The 21,607-nt window shown below is 37.1% G+C and overlaps 1 protein-coding gene across 4 annotated transcripts in view; it reads left to right on the forward strand.

Annotated features, from left to right (window-relative positions):
• The window catches only part of inpp4b (inositol polyphosphate-4-phosphatase type II B), a 102,140-nt gene that overhangs the window by 26,746 nt on the left and 53,787 nt on the right, over positions 1-21,607 (forward strand). For all 4 annotated transcript variants that reach the window (XR_008904880.1, XM_056733781.1, XM_056733792.1 and 1 more), the window contains 2 exons: positions 5,203-5,282; positions 20,441-20,549. Coding sequence is in view for 3 of the 4 variants with exons in the window: in XM_056733781.1 (XP_056589759.1) it covers positions 5,203-5,282; positions 20,441-20,549 (189 nt within the window). In the remaining variant the exon portion in view is untranslated. The remainder of the gene's footprint in view (positions 1-5,202; positions 5,283-20,440; positions 20,550-21,607) is intronic.

The following is a 21,607-nucleotide window of genomic DNA, read 5'->3' on the forward strand; positions in this document are numbered from 1 at the left end:
TCCTCAGGTGAGAAAATGAGCCATAATTTTTGTGTTAATGTTATTTTCTACAGATGTGCAATGCTTTCTTTTAAAAGTGAGGTTTGGGTTAGTTTGTGGAAATCACAATAAGCTTTATTATAGAAATCTACAGTATGTTGTTGTTTAAATAAATGTGTTTGTGGTTCGTGCTGGCATTATGCGTGTACACACTTCACCCAGTGTCAAGAAGGCAGGAGTACAAGTTTGTTATTAATCCTCAAACTGTCAGAATGAGAGATTACAAGTGATCAAACTATGAATGTCAGGCCTCCCTGATCTTATCTCGTTGATATCGGTTTTGTTAAAGTTTGACAGATAAGTGTTTTTCTTTTGATGACTATTTCTCATATTGTTGCTGTCATCCTGAAACTTGCATGTCCAAATTCTGTGTTTTTCAGGAAATACAAATAAAACACAGAACTTTTAAAATGATAATATACGGTGTCATCAAATTTGACAAGCACTTTCAAAACATTTTTATTAGTTAGAAACTTGCAATGACCAGAAACAAACATAAAGAGAGACTAATAATAATGATTTATGACAAAAAATAGAAAACACTAAATATGGAGATACAAGGTTTCAGAAGGACAATACTCTGGTTAGCATTGAACCTCTCACAATACATACAGTGAACATATTGGTAGATATTTTTAGCATTAGTTTGGTGTCAGCTTTGATTGTAATTTTCGTTCTTAACAGTAAATTACAAATGGAAGGTCAACACAACGTGAACCAATTGTACATTCATCTTCACCAATGCCATGAGTTTGGGGCGGGAATGTTTTTTTGCTAACCAATTGCTAACTGCGCTGTGTTTTGGGAAACCTCTTTGAAAACAAAGATTATTTAAAAAAAATTCAATTCCAATTTGAGTCCCTTAGGCCTAGTGATAGGATAATTTTTTTATATGTCTGGACATATTGTTCGGTTTGCTACCTTTAAACATGTCGAGTTTAACTTACTTTCTTGTCAAACTGTTGCTTCAGAGGACAGTAGTTGATCGGTGAATGTCTGAAATAGAAAAGCAATTGATGCATTGTCCACAGAGTCCCTTCAACGCATACTGCACCTTTGCATGTGTATGTGTTTGCCTTTCCATGCATGTTTCTTTAAACTGAGTGTGAGAGACAGCCGATGCAGGCGAACTCTACCTTTTCCAAACAAAAAGTTGTAGTCTTCATTTCTGACGTTCAGCGATGTTTAAATATATCATGCATAAATATGTTGAGTATGCACGCGTGTGGTTGTGTAATCTTGCAAACGCAACTGTGCAGCTGACAAATGAGCAAGAAAGCGCTAAGGAAGGAAGTAGAGGAGGTCAGAATAGACGCTGCCCTTTAAAGATTGAAAATTCCTCCACCAACAGTTGGAAAAGTACAAGAGCAAAAAAGCCTGCTCATGTGACTCATCTTGAGACTGTTTGTGAGCTGATGTCTGGCCCTTCATGAGTCGCCCGAGGAGCCACAGGACTGAAAACACAAGGAAAGGAAGCTAGAAAGAAAACACAGAGTAACAAAAAAACGATTTTGCTGCAGGTGGTTTAGCATCAGGAAGTCCCACCTGTGTGTGTGTGTGTGTGTGTGCGTGCGTGCGTGCGTGCGTGTGTGTGTGTGTGTGTGAGTGAGTGAATGAAAGTGAGTTAGCAAAGATGAACGCAGTGTGCAGGGAATTTGTGTGAGTGTTTAATGATTGTTTGTTTGTGTAGTATAGTGTATGAATGGAGTATATGAGTGTATGTAGAGTGCTTGTGGAGTACTTTGGAATAGTCTTCTTTAGAATATCTTGTCTGTAGAATAATAAAAGGTAAAACCAATGCAGTCGAAGGCTAATTCATATGAATTTGTACATTTTAGTACAATTAGATTAATGGGTGAGGCTTCAGTATTGCTTTTTTGTATGACTTACATCATAATAATTCACATGAATTTGCCACCTTGTAAAATAGTTATGAATTACTGTGATCAGGCTTTGTAAAACACAACTCAAATTTTCACATTTACACTGTAAGTGACAACATAAATGAAATTTACTGCGCATGCACGCTTTTGTGTCCCAAAATTACAAGTAAATTACATTAGCTAGCAAGTTAAAAGTATGTCTAGTCAGTATTATTTTGGGTACCAGTAACACTGGTACTTGGTTAAACTTAAATGCGACAAAGGTACACAAGACGTCAGTCAAATTGTTTATTAAAAAAAATTAAATACAATAAAATTGAACAAATTGTATATGTAATACAAATATTATACAATAAAATAGTAGTATATAAATGGTATTGTTAGCCAATAAGCCAGACCGATCAACAAACACAGATTGGAAGTTAACTTCCAGCCAGGCGCATGTGTCCAAAGAAACCATCTATAATGATATAAAGGAAAATTCATGACTATATGCGAGCCATTTTTGCTAGGTGGATTTCATTGCTTTTCATGTTATACCTTTTTGGTCTCAAGTTTCTAGTGTCAAAACGATAATAATTTCAGTGTTTCATAAATCTGCAACCAATGCTTTCAAATGACCTCACAAAGAACTTGCCATTGTGCATGATCAGGAAATCATGATGGATCAGGAAGATCTTTGTTTTTTTGGAAGTGCTTGTGGTTTTAACCCTGTGTTTTCTTGTGTGTACATGCACTATTGATAGTGTATACTGTATATAAAGCATCTGTAGAATAGATGTGGAGTATTTAAAACATTTGTGGTTAAAGTATTCGTGGAGTACTTTGTAAAAGATTACAAAGAATTGTATTACATTCTATGTGTTAAAGAACAGTACTTTTAAAACAAATGGAGGTAAATTACAGAGTGTTTGTAGAGTACATTTACCTATTACGTAGACTCGCAGTACAGCAATTCTGCTCGGTCTTCTGTCAATACTGGAAATTGGCCTGTAACCTTTACAGGACATGCAAAGAGATCAATAAATCACTATTTTCTCTATGCATTACCCTTCCGCATAGCTGATAGTGACCTTCTCCAGAGATGATACTAAGCCAACGCGTGCTCGGGAATAAACAGATTCGCGCTCCCAATTACCCCGCGTTACTGTCAGAACAAAACTGTACAAAATATTCCACGATATTTCATCATGTGAAGCACGACTGGGAGACAGATCTCCTGTTTTCATCTGTGACTCATCTCTGACAGCAGCAGCTGGCTAAATGTTGTCGTGCATCGATACGAGTAAATAATTAAGACAAACACAAATGAAAAAATGCACATATTCAGATTGTTGCATTCGTAGTATTTTAAAGTAAAATAACTAAAAGGGTTTATGTGGAAGATACACAAGCTAACGTATTTGATAGAAAGGTGAGAATAGGGAGACAATAACTGTATGATATTATATGTCGCACTTGTAATGCATGACCACAATTCTAAAGAATTGGAGCGTAAAGTTCAACACCCCCTCCACCCGGCCATTGTGTGTTTGTTTATCAAAAATGAAGACAAAGGGGAGTTCCACCTGTTCCACCAATGTCGCTAGATTCAATGGCAGGCTAGAATGGGTCAGTTAGTCATGACATCGACTCTGCTTTGCCGTAACTACACGATTTTGGGTTGATCTGCAATAGCCGGCCAATTGAGATAAATGGGTCTCTCAATGGATATCTCTCTTCAAGTATTACAGAGCTTCTTGTGTCGGGCAAATAGAACAATATTTTTACAAAAGTTGCACTAAATGGTTTCTCTTATGGGGAATGTTTTTACATTTTTTAAATTAACAAAATGTTTGTAAATTAACATGTGAATTTTGATGTAATTGTGCTTCCAGTTTGCGATAAGAGTTTTTACGCTGTTTAAAACAACATAGATTGTACCAAAATCAGCACAGGAGATGTGAAGCAAGTCTGTGGATCATGCTGGACCGGTGGAGAACTTTTACAGTGAAGATGACTGTAACAAGAATTTTAGAGAAAATGTCAAGGTGTGTGTGTGTGTGTTGGTTTAATTACTAATTGGAGCCGTGTAGAGATCTGTGTGTCCTTCCTATGACCGTATCTCTGTAGCTGAACAAAACCAGTCAGAGTTTTAAACAAATCCAGACTTTTCATCTCTCTGTATCTTCCTCATTAGGCTCTTGACGAAGCCAGAATGCTACATATTTAAACTAGAATACATTTGTGAACTCAACTCCTGGGGGTCTATCTGTCTGTCATTTAAGCATCCATCCATTCTGTCCCTCTATTTATCTCTATCTTTCGCTCTTTCACTTGCATCCACTCAGTTCATGTGTGTGTGTGTTTATTGATGGCCTTTGCACATTCATCTCTATGACTTTATGCATGCCCACAAAACCCCTGGATTCCCCACACACAGGTTGCCAGGAGAAGGCGATTACCGCGTGTGCTAGGAATGAAAATGTTCCCTTTGAAAGCATCCGCCGCGTGTCACGTCATTTCGCTGCGTTTTAGACAGGTGTGAGTGAGCCACGCAAACATCATGGTCTCATGACCTCAAAGAGCTTCAAGGTTATTGTGGCTGAGTCACCTCCTGACAAATCTCGGTGCGACTACAGGAATGCTGTCTGTTCAAAATAACTGCAGTGCTCCTTTAATGAAACTCATTCTGTATCCGCTTTTCAAGACTTCGAATTTGGCTCATCCAATCAAAATGTTGTCATTTTATCTATTTAAAGACAGACCAGCTTTTCTAATGTCATTAATACATAATGACATAAAAAAAAAATTCTTAGGGTAAAATGGAATATTGACTGAAAAGTAAATATAGGTACAATAATACAATTAATTAAATGGATAGTTCACCTTAAAGTTAAAATGATAACACTGTTTATTCACTCTCATGTTATTCTAAACCTGTATATGACTCTTTCTTCAGTTGAACTCAAAAGAAGACATTTTGATGTTTCGTGTCCATGCAATAGAAGTGAATTGGGTCCAGTTTTGTTTTGTTACCAACGTTCTTCAAATCATCTGCTGCCCCTTTAACTTAAGCGTGCATGCATTAATCAGCATTTTACAGCAGCTTTGAGGTTGTCAAACATATTAAAACGTACAGCCTCTTAAACATGAATGACAGGTGTATGTTGGAAACTCTCAGGGGGCTTTTAACCCCATTCAAGTTCAAGCGGGTGGAGTTCACTGCTAGTGCAACTAACACAGGCCACGTTGCTAATGCTGAGTAACGTTTCATGCTTTCTTTCATCTGTTTCAACAGAGCAGATTCTTGGGAACTACCAGCTTCTCGGTGGCTGAATTCTTCCAGTCCAAAGACCAACAGCTTTCTCTCAACTTAAGGTAAGTTGAAGAGCATTGAGTGTTTGCTACGTTTCGGCAGTTTTATGGTCTGAACTTTATTTGGCATTGATTTGTGTTCATGCTCTGAACTCTCTGAGGGGAAAGTGAAGAATCAAAAGTAAACAGCTGATCAAACAAGGCTGTGATTCCTGCGGAAAGCCGCCGTCTGTTTGCGTATTTGTCGCATTACGTCGTCATACAGAGAGAGCTGACTGGCCAATGGGTGCTTGGGTTATGTCTGCATTTCACATCAGTGGGGGTTTGAGACTAATTGTGCAATGTTTATACCAGGGACGTCATTCACCCATTTTTTTAGAGGGGACAGTTTACACAGAGAAACATGTCCTGTATGTACAAATACATACATTTAAAGCAATATTATAGAGAATATCTCTTATCCGTATTCAAAACATTGCACAAATTATTGCGAGGATTAAATTACAACAATATCTGATTGATATATGAATCTTTATGAATGAAAGCCAACATTCTGATATTAGTACTGTTACTGATGTCTCTATTAAATGGATAGTTTTTTATTTATTTTAACATTAATTATAGCCCTTCAAAAGTATAATTGAGAGCTATCATCTCTAAAAGGTAGGAACTATACAGAAATTTAATAGAAGTTCTTAAACACAAATCTTTTTCTTTAGTTCTGTGATGAGCATCAGTGAAAGGAGTCACATCAGTAGGTTTAAGAACGCGGCCCCTTTAAGAGCTATATCTTCACGCAGATGACACAAATTTTCACAAGTCTTTGCATTCATTTAAGATTTTAATACGTTGAAGTGTGTGCTTTCAAAAATGCTAGATAAAACGGGCTTTCTTTCATAATCTTCAAAATGTGGTTTTATTCATTGAAGGCAAGGTCTCAATTGCAGGAAGTCTCTGGCTTTCATTTAATGATGTTTTAGTAACAAAGTTTGGGAGGAGCCGGAGCATATAAATCAGTCCAGCTTGTACACTATCAGCAATCGCGGCACCTACCCTATCAACTCAAGTGAGAGAGCATATATATAGACAAGACGATTACCTGTGCCTCCTCTAAGTCTATAAACATCCCTCCACCACCCCGGCTCCTCTCCCCGATTCATGGGAACAGGCAAGCTTGGAGCCCGCTCCCTGGACAGCACTCCAAATACACTTTATGGCCGTTACTGGGAGATCTAGGGCCACTTCAACCAGGACCCCTCCAGGACCATCAAACTTGGGGCTTGGGAACTCTGGAACCACAGGGCCTGGTTAGAGGGAAGCCTTTCTTCTCTTTCTCCGCTTACATGAGTGAAGCAAAGTGTGAACAACCGACATATGGGAAACTGGAGCATCCTTGGTCAGCTCTGGGGAAACTGGATTTTCAATGGCCACCTCTGGAGAAGCTGCAGTGTCTATGGCCACCTCTGGAGAAGCTGCAGCTGCAAGTCTTGAAATGAAAAATGCTATCATAGAGGGGACTGCTTTTGAGTGGAAGCTGGTGGATGATGAATACCCTTCTTCCGCCGAGTCCTCATTTGGCCAGTTCGTTCTGTCAGGGTTGTGGGTGAATGGAAGTTTGCAGGAAGTCTCTGGCTTTTATTTGATAAATTAATAGAAAATCTTTACTTTTAATCTGTAATCTGTATTTTTACTTTGTTGCACTGCGTGACCACTGCAGATGATCTAGATCATCTAAGAAAATGCTCTGAGTTTAGTTAAATGCTTTGTAAATGCAAAACTCTACAGTTTTACTTTAGTTTGATATCGTCTATATTCAATCTATGTAAGTTGTGGTTGTGTAGGCTACATTGACATTGGGAATAGATCAAATTTACAGAAATGCTTGTCTCTTCTATCTTTGTCTGTTCTTTGGTCTCTGCTTATTATAATAATAATAATAGTTAAAAATATTGATTAAAATATTGCCATTAATATTAATTTTATGAATAGTTAGTCTATATAATCAGATACAAAGTAACTAAGTAGCTAGCTACTTGAGTAGTTTTTCCATTGCATACTTTTTACCTTTACTTAAGTAATTTTTCAAATAGTGACTTTTACTTTTGTAACAATTTCTCCAGTTACTTGTACTTTTACTTGAGTGAAGAATTTGGCTACTCTACCCACCTCGGCATGCAACAAAATCCCCCCCCCGTGGGGGAAATACACAACTTGACTTGCTTGACTGGCTAGGCGGGACAAGGGAAAACAGCAGGCAAGACACACAATTTATTACATAAGACAACGAAACTGGAACAGGACTGCTAACACAAGGAACATAAATAGGACAGCAAATAAGTAATGCGGGAGAACAGTTGGAGCAACTGAAGCAATAATAAGGTAACAAGATGGGCAGGGGTCAAGACAATAGGCATATGGAACAGTCTGTTCTCACAGTAGTTTGTGATGTACACTGACCGGTCTGGGCAGCGCCGCTTTTAAGTCACAAACCCAGATCATGGGTCCAGTTCTCGCGGCGAAAATCTCCAAAAGAGGATGAGGGTTCAGATCATAACTGATATAGTGTCTTCCTATAGAATCCTGCAACTGATTAATAGATGCCCAACTCATAATTTTGAGGTTGCATGAAGAACTGACTGTTCAAAAATCTGAGGGGGCACGAATGGGCAAAGTCTTTGGTATACAACGATAGATATATTTGTTGGATTGCTTTACTTGATTTGTTGTGTTGTTTTGTGAATATTTGGCTGAATTTGGCAGTTTAAATCACTTACAACCAAATCGATTTTTTTGTGCCCTATGGTGTGAAATTACTTTAATTATAGTTGTTGTTTACTTTGTAAACAGGCTTACATATGGTGTTGATATTGTCTTATTTAAACAAAAATGTTTGTATAAAAATGATTATCAATATGCAGCATTTCCATTAATTTATCTGCATGGTGAGTGAACTTTCCAACAAACATTATGGCTTTAATTGAAGCGATATTTATCATTTGAATAGGAAATGAGGGAATAGCGTATGTTTGTGGGAATTTTGCTCACATTCGTCAAGATGACTTCAGGTCTTCCACGCTGTGTTTCAGAAGGCATTGTATTACCACACATTGTTCCCTTGCAGGTCACCTATACATAGCCGTCTGTTTATCTGTTTCCTCTCCGTGTATCATGACAGTTATTTATAGATCTTTATCCGAGCAGATGTAAAGAGTGAAGGACAAAAAATGGGAGGTTTGCTGTGGAGATCTTTGCATTCAAAATGCAATCACTTTACAAGTCTGTATTGATTGAAAGGAGTATATTGGTTGATTCTCTACTAGACGTGCCGTACCCATGGCGTAACAAATCCTGCATTCTCGTAATTTAAACCGGTTGTTCTTTGTGCTGAATGACGACTTCCTTGAAGCTGTCTAATGTTGGGTCAGGGTGTGAAACGTTATGGTGCACCTGTTATTGCTGGATATATTAATAATATTGTGTGACCATTTATTTTTATATAGGTCACCCAAAAATTCTAATCTGTCATGATTTACTTGCCTGTCCATACAATAGAAGCGAATGGGTACAGCGTTGTTCGGTTGCCAACATTTTAAAGAATATCTTGAGTGTTCTGTGGAAGGAAGAATGTCATAAAAGTTTGAATTGACAAGAGGATATTAATCGATGACAGAATTAAAATTTTGGGATGAACTATCCCTAAAATATGATCAGTTTTACTTTCCCATTTAAAATGAATTCTCTGCATCTGAAAATTAACCATGGTTAACAGGTAACATTTTAGTTGTTAGACAAAGTTTTGGGGTTTGTTTGTTGTAAACCACATGATAAACCGCATGGATATACGGATAGCAATCAGTCACCCAAATTCAGTATAATTGAATTTCAGTGTAATTGAGTACACAGCTTGTAAGTGTTCTGTTTTCGGACCCTTTATAGGGTAAATGGAAAGGAGTGCATGCTATTTAAGAATAAAAATGATTTCAAAATGAGACTTTCAACATCAAAATGCAATAGAGAGTCTGCACCGGTAATGGAACTTCTTTTCCAATCTACTAAGTGATTTGCTAGCATGCTAATACCTAATGTCGCTATCGACATACCCGCTGATGGACGACCAGGAAGGCAATTATCAGAACCCATGATGCTTTGCTCACCCTGTATGACCCTGTTTCTTCTGTTCTAAATAGTCGTGGAGATGAATAGCTTCCGTCGACCTCCGCCTTAATAACACATAATTACTTCAGTCGTGAATGCCTCTTTTCACAAAGGGAACTGTAGTATGAGCTGTGTCTTTAAAAGCACAACCCTAATATTCAGAAATTCAGATATAGTTTAGAAAGGATTTTTTGGTCATTTGACCCATCTCATGCTACTCATACTTCTATATGACAGTTATGATTAGAGGAGGATAAAGAGGATTGGGAAGAAAATATGAAGCTTATAGCACATTTCCAAGTAATCATTTGTCATCTTGAATATTAGAATAAGAATCGTACCGTGGACTTTATAGCGAGGTATAGCTGCAGTTTTATATATTTACATCCCTAGGACATACTATATCACCGGAACACATTAAATGTTATTTCCATAACAATGTTTCTCTCGATAAATGTACCTTCACACCACCCTCGATAACCTCTCTTCATAAAACGCAAAAAAATTGCCAGACTTGTTATTTATCACGGTCAGTATAACTTTATTGGTTTGCCAACGATGGCCAGATTGGACATTAACTTGAAGTTTAACCTCTCACAGAGACCCATCATGGGTGTTTACGCATTTGCATTAAAGGGGTGATTCGCCAAAATGACGTGTTTTTCTTTGTCTTTGGTGTGTTATAAGTTGCCCATGCATGTATTAGACACGTAAAATTGTAGAAATGTAAGTGTCGGAACAAAAGATGTATTTTATCTAGAAGCGAATGCTCACCCAGACCTGCCTGAAACGCATCGTAACCACACCCCGGCGAATCTACGTCACTTCGTAACACGATTTGACTAAGACCGCCCAAATCTAAACGCAAGTAAGGTGGGCGTACCTGTCAGTACACATGCTTTTGAACCTGATGTTCCAAATATGGTAAGAGGCGTTACATTTCCGTGCAGCATTTGAACAATCACTACAGACTAGTGATCTGGCCAATCATACCACACCTCGCTTTTCAGAGCGATGAGCTTTGTAAAATATCAACGCGTTTCAGAGAGGCGGAGCAAAGAGGAGATACAAACATGAATGGTATGTGGAAATACATCGTTTTTTAACCTTAAATAATGTATACACATTGTATTACATCTAAAGCAAACAATAATATTTGTTTTAGCCGCATCAAATGACCCCTTTAAATGCATAGCAAAAACAAAATAAAGCCTGTATATTTGTTAAGTGTTCAGAGAGAGGGTACAAAGTGCACTTGAAAAACTACATTATGACTTTACTAATATTATGAATAGTAGAAAAAACATAACCCTTTTAAAATCGGCTTCTTTCAGCGGCTCTTAAAATGTTCACAACTATGGCAACACACGCTTCATTGATTAACCTAGAGTAGATGCAGACGCGTGTTGAATTAGCGCTTTAAAGCATTAACATAAGCTTTAAAAAAGCGGTTCAAATCCAGAAATACATAAGAAGCTTAATTTACCAGCAGGTCATCTGAAAAGAGAGAGTGAGAGAGAGTCACAAGCGTGTATGTTCCCGCTCTGTGTTTGAGCTGCCTGTCACGCTACAGTTACGTCATCGACCAGTAAATAATAATAAATAATTCATACTACCAACAGTTATACTAAAATTGCACAAAGGCTATATTATATGTATTACATATTTATCGATCATGTATAACATTTAAAAGTGTATTTAAAACACAAAATGAATATATCGAGTTTTTCAATTTCCTGTCATGTCACGTGGTATTGGAATTTTCGCAAGACGCTGAACGTGTATACGGTATGTATGTTTGTGCTCACTATGGTGAGATTATACTGAATCGTTTTATCAGAAGTGTTGGTATTAAGCTTGGCTATCTACAGTATGCTGTACCAATCCTTAGCTTTTCATAAACTCTCAGCCTAATAGTCTTCATATCACAACACTGCAGCGTTCAAAAGCAAACAAACACACAGACCTACACACACACAAACTGTGTAGCCCGGCTTATTCCTGTTAAATAGGCTACATATCTTAGTAGAAAATGGATATGTGCACCTCTGTATAAACAGCTCTCCTATGGCAAAACACAAGCACTTCACACTTTACAGTGGCTTCTCACGGCAGTGTTTCTCTTGTCTCTTGTCTGCATGTGTTTTCCTCTTTGGTTTTTAATTGTGGGCTGCTTCTTAACACTTGTTTCTCATTTTAAGTATGCAAGCATTCACTTAGGAAGTCATCTACATGTTTGAGGCAGGCAGGACGGGTTTCACACAGCGTGCACACAGGATAGGTTGTTTTAAGGTTGTAGCAGAAGTGTCATGCTTCTGATGCGTTATACTTGCTTTTGTTTTAACTGCATGCTTTTCTCAGTTTGAGATCAACAGTTTCACTGATCGGAGGGAATGTAGTAACCCAACCTCAGTCATCTTTAGGACTCTGTCTTGTTCAGGTGTGTCTCATATTTCTGTTCGGTGCGTAAAACTAAAAAGTTTTGTATTCCTCTAAAACCAGGCTGGTTGGTGATGTTCTGCGTGCCAAATGCTGGAAGATTTTGCGATTTGAAAATTCATGAACACAGCCTTCCGTGTGCAGCTGGCATGTTACTCGGAAGCGATTATCTAAATATTAGCTTGCTTTGTAGATTTTGTTCCAGCTGCGGTCCTAAAAACAGTCTCAAAGCTTAGTGAGCTGCCTGCGTAGAGACAATTTCAAGACATGTTATAAAGACTGTTTCGAAAGACAAACCTATTGTCTTTCAACCAAGAGAAATCTCATCGATGTGTCATTGTGGTCAGATTTGATCGGTTTAAGATGAACTCAAACATTCCTTATTAAATTCTGCCAGGAAGAAATAATCTGGGCCACGTATCATACATCACATTTATTTTATACCTCTTTACTCCCACTTTATGTCAGAAGTTGTCTCATTTGTCTCTATTTTTACGTCTCCTATGAAACCTCACAGTTAAACTTTCTGAGTTATAAAAAGTAACCTCAATTGTCGTCTGGGTAGAGAGCAAGGGGGCTCACGGGTATTTGGGACACCTACACCTGACTTCAAAGTTGTTTATTGTCTTACTGCTACACATTTCCATTCTTAAAACAAAGCTAGAGGGTAAACAAACCACAGTCTGTTTGCTGAGGTTAAAGAGCAAGCGGCCGTCCGATCCTGCTTTGACGTTTAGCTCAAAGCCGGCGCGCTGGCAGACGAGCAGGTCCATTTTTCATGGCTCTGACATTTTTCTCATTGTTAGTCTGAAGGTATTAGACAGAGCTCCTCCACGGTGACTTAAAATGGCTGACAGAGTGGATTGTGCATTTCGAGCGGAGGAAGTAGGCTTTGACACCAGAGGGACGAGGATAAGACCGGCTTGTCATGGCCTGACATGTGGGGCGAGGCGAGAGGATGCGTTCGGTTTTAATGACCAGCAAAAAGAACGCGCACGCATGTATTCATGTTGTTTGTCATGTTTGACAGGGATGCAAAGGATGGAGATTTGTGAAGAGCTTGTTTAATTGGGATTGCGGACAGTCAAACTTCAGAAGGTTTAATGTCAATGTTTGAATTGTACGTACCCTGGTAAAAAATAAGGGTTATTTCATCACATGGCTGTGTTGAAATAGTTAATTTTGTGGCTAATTTTGGCTAATTTATTTAAATTCATACGATCTCTTTCCTACATTTTTGTATCATTTGCTTTAGCGGTTAGGGGTAGGGGCGGGCTCAGGGATGGGAATTCAGTGTTGCTTTTCTTCTATTAATCGTACGTTTTTGGACGATTCACAACGTACAAATTCGAATAAGCCACCTCATAAAATTGTTACAAATTCCTGTGAGATCAGGTTGGTTATCTGGTATTATACGGGTAATATGTTATTTGGTAATGTTTAAAATTGGGTTTTTCAGTTCACAGAGAAATTCAATAAAACTTTAAGTATTGAAAATGTAATGAAATTGTAGTAAAACTAATGTATTCCGGTCATTTGCAGATTTAAAATTCAATTTCGATTTCATCAAAAATGTCAAAAGTTAGTTTAAGCACTTGATCTGTCACAGTTTTTGAGGTTATGGGTTAGTAACAGTATTTGTTTTTTTGGGGGGGGTGGGATTTGACGTTTTTAATTCCTGGTCAGATTTTTTCAACTGAGGCCCCTACATTTTTTCAACTTTTTACTTAATTTATTATCCAGTTCTTGCATTTTGATTCAGGAGTATTTGTATGTGAGTGAGATAATGCGAGTGAAGATTAGCGCTGGTATTGCATCAATTCTGATGAATATAATCCTGGGGATTTTCGCAAGCTCGCAGGCAGAATGCTAACATCCCACACTGTCAATATCAATGATTCACATCAACATCTCAAATCCTTCCTGCTTGAGCTCTGCCAGCCCACTGCACACGTCACGAAAAAGACACCAGCACTCACTTTTGCCTTTGAACTCTATAGTGAAATAAAGTGAACTCTATAGTGAACTCCTTTGAACTCTATAGTGAACTCTATAGTGACATAAAGTCATCCAACAGCATAGTGAAAGACTGACAGCATGACAAGACCCATGTAAACTACGATAAACTATTCCTAAGTACATTTACAAATATTACTGCTGTAATGTGAATATGAATTTATTTTATTTGCAGTATTTGAGCTCTGAAAAAATACAGAGAATCTTTTCTATTATTATAATGAGAAATATTTATTTTTATAATAGTGAACTAAAAAAATGATTGACAATTTCAAATATGCATCAAATCGAGGTTGGTCAGTATTAATATATTGTATCCTAATTGTGAAACTATAAAATGGCAGTCTGTAACTTATTATGACTGACAAAATTGTTTATATGTAAGACTTTTGTACTTTCCATCCAACAAACAGGCTTACACAACTGTGTTTTGAATGCTTCATTATGCATGCAACGTGACATAAAGAGCTTTTTCCAGCCAAGGCTTTCAGAGTTTCTAAAACATGACTTATTTTTGACTGCGTACCTTTTAGCTATTTCCGTCCAGTCCCTCAAAACAAGTTATTTATAGATTGCCGTGCATTTTACTTACACTCTGCAGGAAATGGTCGTTGCGACATTTTTACTTGCCTGGGGGACTTTTACATTCGCAACCACAGGACTAGACTTTTGGTGTTAAAGGTTGAGAACCTGTTTGCATTATCCAGTTGCAAACAGGTCAGATATAAGGGTCGCACACTGTGTAGGAAAGATATGCATACAAAAAACATTGTATCAGGGGACGTTTAAGTTATTTGCAGTGGAACAATGCATTGGAGGAAAGAGATGGTGTTGAATGTTGTCAGTCAAGAAACTGTGTTTGTAAGCTGCTACTTTGTTCTGTTAACACTGAGTGTTTTGTGAACTTGCTGAAGCTACAGAAAGAGTGACTTGTGAAAAACACATTTTCAGTGTTGACGAACGGTGAAAAGGAACATGTTCTTTTCTCAAAGGTTGTGCACAAACTGTACAGTTACAGCGATGTGCCTCTTGTTTGTTTATAAAGAGATCTGGCGATTTCCTGTGACTTCAGCGACTATCGGTGATGCAGTGAGGACGTGTTTATTTATTTACCTTTATTTTTCTCTAGAAAGTCCCATTGAGATCAAACATCTCTTTTACAAGAGAGACCTGGCCAATGTTGCAGCCATACATACTCTGATTAAGATACAAACAATTAAAATACATGTAAATACAGGTTATGCAGCACCCCTTAAACACACACAAATCTTTCTAAAGGAAACAATTACGTCGCTTTACAACATTCCTTAGAAGTTTTTTTAATTCCATGTGGCATATTAAGAAAAAGCAGTTTTCCCTCAGGAAAAGGGTACAGTAAAAAGTAACCTGTTTGAAGAGCGTAACTCATAACTTCCAGAGTTAAGACTAAAAATGTGAAAAAGATAGGTAGGAAGTGTCCCACATATAGCTTTATGAATTAATATATGCCAGTGCTGTTTTATTCGGGTGGACAATGATGTCCAACCCACCTAATCATAAGTGATGGGAGTGCAATGATGTGTAAATGACTTTACAATTTTAATAAAATGCAAGGATGCATGTTACATAGAATCAAGACCCACTATGGTGCAGGACGCTGCATGCAAATATAATATATTGCCATTATCAATCAGAGGTAAAAAAGTAGGTTTCACAAGTTTTTGTAGCGATGCAACTAAGTTGCAACAAGAGGTTTACTTTTTATTTTATTTGGAAGATATTGTGAAAGAATTCTGTGTATATGTAACATTTACATTGTGTCTTTTTCTAAGGTTTGCAATATGTCTAGCTCCGTTAAACAGTTTTGACCATGTTTTCGTGATGCAGAAAATGTAAAAAATAACAATAACAGTATATTCGGTCTGACTTCCCTTGAGCCATTTTGATTTTTTCATGTAAATATACCTGAATAACAGGAATAATTAGGTTTAAGAAACATCCATATTAAGATGATAATAGAGCAAAGTTAGTGTGCTGAATTGTGATTGGTCAATGGTTGGCTTCCTGTTTTCAGCACCGATGACTGGCTCTCTCATTCAATTGTCATCGATTGGGACCTGTCTCTCAAATGCCTGCACAAATTGACTCACAACCACAAGCAGGGCCTACATAATGAAGCTTTATGGAAATGAGAGACTGCACCAAACACACAGCCATGATATATAATCTTCAGAAAAAGCAATGTGGACTTCATAACAGAGAAAGATTGAGCTAGACATCAGAGGGCTGAAACAGATGAAGAACAACAGAAAGTAAAAGATGAGCATTTTCGTATACAAATTGTTTATTTTAGTTGTTTTTTTGCACTTTTTTAATATTTGCCATTACCAGAATTCACCATAATTACCGTAATGCACCATACCGTATCTCTTTGTTAACATATTTTCTTTTATTATTGTCATTTGATTCAGTATTTATTGTCTTATTGTCCCAATTTTTATTAAGCATTTTTTTTATTTTGGGATGATATATGAAGTGGACATTTTCTTGACAGGTTTCTTGAGATTAAACCCTACAATCAATCACGACACGTACACAGACTAACCGATTTCTCGGTTAGCCTATTGAAAAGATCACCACCTTTCTTCAAACGAAACATGGAGTCTATAATAGACTGTTATAGCATCAAGTCCATACATGACGTTCATAACACAACCTCGTTTGTAGCAGCGATTTTAACCGCCCTTGGAAATCAACAGACGAATGACCTTTTCAAAGAGCCGAGCGGCATCCGCGAGCTGTTCACTTTAATAAAGAGAGAGGAGATAAATCAAAACCTCCTGTTGTCAGCGACTGCAAATGCAACATGACTTTTGAATGAATAAAATCAATTTTTTATGTGGAACTGTAAAAATAGCGCAGTGTACTCGGCTTGTTCATGTTCATTAATGGGTTCGTCATCTTAAAAAGACTGGATGTTGTCCAAAACAGCCATCTGCACAGTCAGTCTCCACCAATTTCTGTTCATCGTCTCATGCCACGGATTGAGACGGCAATCCAAACGTAATTACTGCTGTCACTGGAAACACAGAGGGAAAAGACCCCATTTATCTTTAACAAGGATCCAGAACTGCTCTACGATCCACTTTAAATGTATACCTGCATTACTCTGCTGTCATTACAAACAAATCATAAAATCGCCAAACTATTTTTATCCCGGTCTAGGCTTTATGTAGGTCAAGAATCGGAGACAAATTTCTCTCCTGGTGGGTCGAAATGTATGGAACTTCTCACCTGGGAGAAAAATAAAGACAGATTTTTGCAATTTATAACGTGCTTTGCAAACACAAATAGCTCTGGGTCATTTTATTTGAACATAATTCCAAAAATGCGATACCAATCAAAAGTTTAGAGGTAATTCATTTTTTATAATAAAACTGAGGAATAACACAAACGTAACTAAAAATGTTATTTTTAATGTTATTTTCTATCTAAATAGACAGCCGTATAACTAGAAGTTGCAAAAGTTTACTTTCAGCATTTTATAAGACAACTTCTAACCCTGAGATGCTTTTTCAACATTGAGTTGCCATCTATTATGGCTTCTTATTTTATTATTTTCCTTTAATATTTTGTCCAAATGACTTTTACTAGTACAAATTAAATTACTAGTTCCGAATGTTCAGACATATTCCTTCATATGATAAGATTTTAAGATCAAATAAATATTTCCGTCTAGTGGTCCTAAACTTTGAAACAGATTTTATCCCACATAGTTTCTCATAGAGAAAGGTTTTTCATTGTAGATGTCTGCAACACACAGGCCTCTGGTTTCATACAAATCAGTCAAGTGTATCCTCAATGTCATTCCTCCACTGACTTTTCACTACCTGCTGCCTCCGGAAGATCACGTACAGTCTGAACTACTCCAGCTCCTTTTGTGGCAACTTTCTTCAGATCTTTTATTGTGTGTTAAGAGCATCAAGTTCTTCAATTGCCTTCTATCAAAATAAAAAAGGCTGAGGCTGTGTGAGAGAGAAATATTAATTCTGCTCAGCTTAATTGACTGTACACTTGGTCACAGTGGAGAATTGTGTCAGAGCAGCTGTGAATTTAAAGACATCATAAATCATCAAGACTCGTGTTAGCATACGTGTGAAGATTTATGGAACTGACATCAACGCGTTCAGCTCCCTCCGACACCCTTCCGTACAACGCTGCAGGACTTCATGATACATTTGTGACCCTGCCTGTGAAACCCAGTTATAGTATTTTTTTCTGATAATTTTTTTTCTACATAAAATCATCCCACATAATGTAAAGAACATTCTGTGAAGTTATAATACTGACATCTTTAATATTGACAGTGTAATGACATGTCATAGATTGAAATCATGGTAAATGAATGGTTGAACTCAAACTTTTATTTCTCATCATTAGATCCAAATTTCAGGAAATGGAAAACACGCTGTATTTTTTAACGATTAAATATTGTGATAAACGTTACTTTTGATGGTTTTACTGGCAAAAAAATTAGAAACATAAAGGATGACTTATAATGATCATTGCCCCCCCCAAAATTTAATATTAAAATGTGAAGTTAAGGAAGTGTTAAAAAAACATAAAAATAGCCTTTCAATTTCCGTGCAATACAGAAATGTATAAAAATCAACATGTAATAAAAAAATAAGCATAAAAAACCATTGTGATCTTAGTGGGGTCTATTTTTTAAATATAACTAATGGAATAAAATGATGTACAAATTATACAATTATATCACAAATTATTTTTTAATTTGTAAATCTCTTGACAATGTTATTAATCCAAGATATTGTCACGTGTACCAGGTGAAATGAAATTCTTACTTTGTATACTTCTCACAAGAAAAAAGGGTAGAAGTGAAACTAACAATTTACCAATACAATTAAAATAATATAAAGAATATAGTATCTAAAATAACGTAAACCTATCCCGAAAAATACAAATAAATAACGGTAGTAGCAAAAAGGTTAGGACCGCATGTAGAAAATAAGGTATTTTCCATTTTGAGTGTTTGTAAGAGAGGGAGAATTTGACCTTCCTGCTGCTCATGAAATGTGTAGCTTCCATATACATGTTTTGAGTCCCGTGCTGCCTTTGCACAATAGAGAGCAATTTTACCATTTTACAAGTTAACTACTACATGTTAAAGTTCTTAAGTATTTACAGTGTGTGTATGGAGCACAATGTGTCAAAATATCCTTATAGCTTTAAATGACATGCAGTGTGACATACTAAACAAGACTGCATAATTAAACATGCATTAATTGAGAGGCTACATGGAGTATTTGTATTTAAAATACATTTGCCGCACCACAGGACCATTAAAATGATAAAACGGAAACTTAATTAAAAGCAGTGGGGGAAAAAGTAGCATCTAAAACCTAAAATACCCACATCTTTTGTTTTATGTGCAGCCATGCGGTAGACAGCTAATGATGGCTCGATCTCACCGCACTGTGGGCGGAAGATACAAAGTCTGCCGTATGTGCATACAGATCAAAAGATGTTCTTCTGTGGCAGTCTGTCTGCCTGTTGATACTGACTTAAAGATGAAAATAAATACTAGATAATAAATCTGATTGCATAGAGCTTCCTGTTCTGATGTATTGTAATGCACTAATGCATTACAATAAAGTAGTGACTTCAACGAAGAATCTTAGTCTTGGGAAACCTTGAAATGGAGTGGAAATCAATGCAGTTTTAAGGCAGTCAAACGGGGAGCGTATGGAAGGTTAAAAATCCTTTTAGAATAATTTATATAACTGCAAATTGGCTTGTAAAGTCTTGGAAAAACTGTGTAAGCCCCCGGTCAAAAAGCGTAGGTATCCCACAATACGCAGTCAGCTTGTTCTATAACAAAGCTCTTTGATTTACTGTTGTCATAAAGAGACCCAGGGCCAATTAGATTTGTCTAGGACATGGTCATGGGTGGACTATTCGCCAGTGCGTCTCTAATGGCTGGCTTGAGATTTCTGTGTCTCCTCAACGACTCAATTGAGCTTCAAAGTTAATATGAGGTCACTCATACCCTCAAACATCACACCCGCTCCAAGTCTGTTGGCAAGCAAACATCGACGGCCGGTGCTCGTGCCAAACCTGTGGCTGGTTACTGCAGTCCAAACACAAATGGATTAATCTTTTTTAATCAATGCGTTTCACGGAATATCAAGTAGAATAGGAGAGAGCGTCTCCGGAAAGCGTTTCGACATGCCGTCAGAATAATTATATCCCTCGCAGTCTCTTGTATCCGGACCTTTGACTGCTGAGAAGGTTCAGATGGTTTTGCGGGCAAGGTCCGCCCACTTAGACAGGAAGAATTGTCAGAGTGACATGTGAACAATCTATCACCAAATGTAATCCCAGATTGAGACCTTCACATGACTTCATTATCATGTTTTAATTTATGTAAACATTTATCCTTATCCCTGGACGTCATTGTTTTCATTTCGATCTTTATAAATGATTAGAGAGCTCATTAATCCCTCAAATGAAAAGTATTTGGACACGCTTATTCGTACTCATGAATATGCATGACTCAAATGCCCACCGCACACACACTTTCCTTAATCTTCTCTGTTCATGTGTTTTAGATCAACAGATGATTCAGCAACAGTGGGGACAGTGGTGGTGAGCAGGTTGAAGATGGGTGAGATAGAGGATGGAGAGGTGGACCACATCACCACCGACATGCACCAGAAGGTAAGACTCTCTCACATGCACACAAGGTCCGGTTATCCAAATAAACCCTTTCAAAAGCTTTTTACATTCATTTGCATGTGGATACGCCGGGAAACATATTTTGATACAATTTTGTTCACAGTAAATCAAGTCCTCTAAGGTCATTTTGGTAATGTTTAATGTTTATTACCTATTCCAAGAGCTGTGGCGAGAATGGCCGTGGAGTGTTGAAGCGGCATCTGTTGCTCCGTACAACACTAAAATAGTTTAGTGAAATGTTTAGAATTGTTTGATTTAACTGTAACTGCAACAAGTTATTACACAAGCTGCATTTTATGTGATGCTGGTTTCCAGTACTGAGTGGAGGTAAAGTTGCACATCACCAAAATTAAATTGCAAAGCTCGGTGAAAAAGCAAACATCCATTTTACCCATTTTGAGAATTCTCTGAGCGTTTATATATGCTACCCCGAGAGACAGAATGTCAGCTTAATAACTAACACTGTCACACCAGCAGACCCCTTTAACCTTCATTAATCAGAGAGAGAGAGAGAGAGAGAGAGAGAGTGTGTGATGAGCAAGGGAATCAAGAGGGTGGGAAAATTATTGAGAGTTATGGAGATGAACGTGAAGAGCAAATGGAGGAGATTTACACAGAGAATCTGGGTTGTGCTGCATTCAGAAATGCATTGAAAATTATTTTAACAGCTGAAAACCAATTCATATTGAAGTGATGTAACATATTGGATGCGGCATTATTTGAATAAGAAATAATAACATGGAATTTTATAAATATGTATTTTATGTAATTCCTAATGTAACATTCAACAAGAAACAGAAAAAACAAATCTTAGAGGTTGAAGGTTATATACTGTAAGCTTGGTAGGTAAAGATAAACATGTTATCACACATCTATTGTTTGATGTATATCCAAAAACAATACAAGTCAATATTTTAAATACCACCATTTTGAAATTTGTATTTGATTCATTTTTATTTCATTATATTCAATAAATTCATTCATTCATTAAAGGCATTTATTTATAATTCTATCCAGCCTGACAAGGACTTTATTGGTGG

This window comes from Triplophysa dalaica, chromosome 2 (assembly GCF_015846415.1).
Source record: "Triplophysa dalaica isolate WHDGS20190420 chromosome 2, ASM1584641v1, whole genome shotgun sequence".
Taxonomy (NCBI): domain Eukaryota; kingdom Metazoa; phylum Chordata; class Actinopteri; order Cypriniformes; family Nemacheilidae; genus Triplophysa; species Triplophysa dalaica.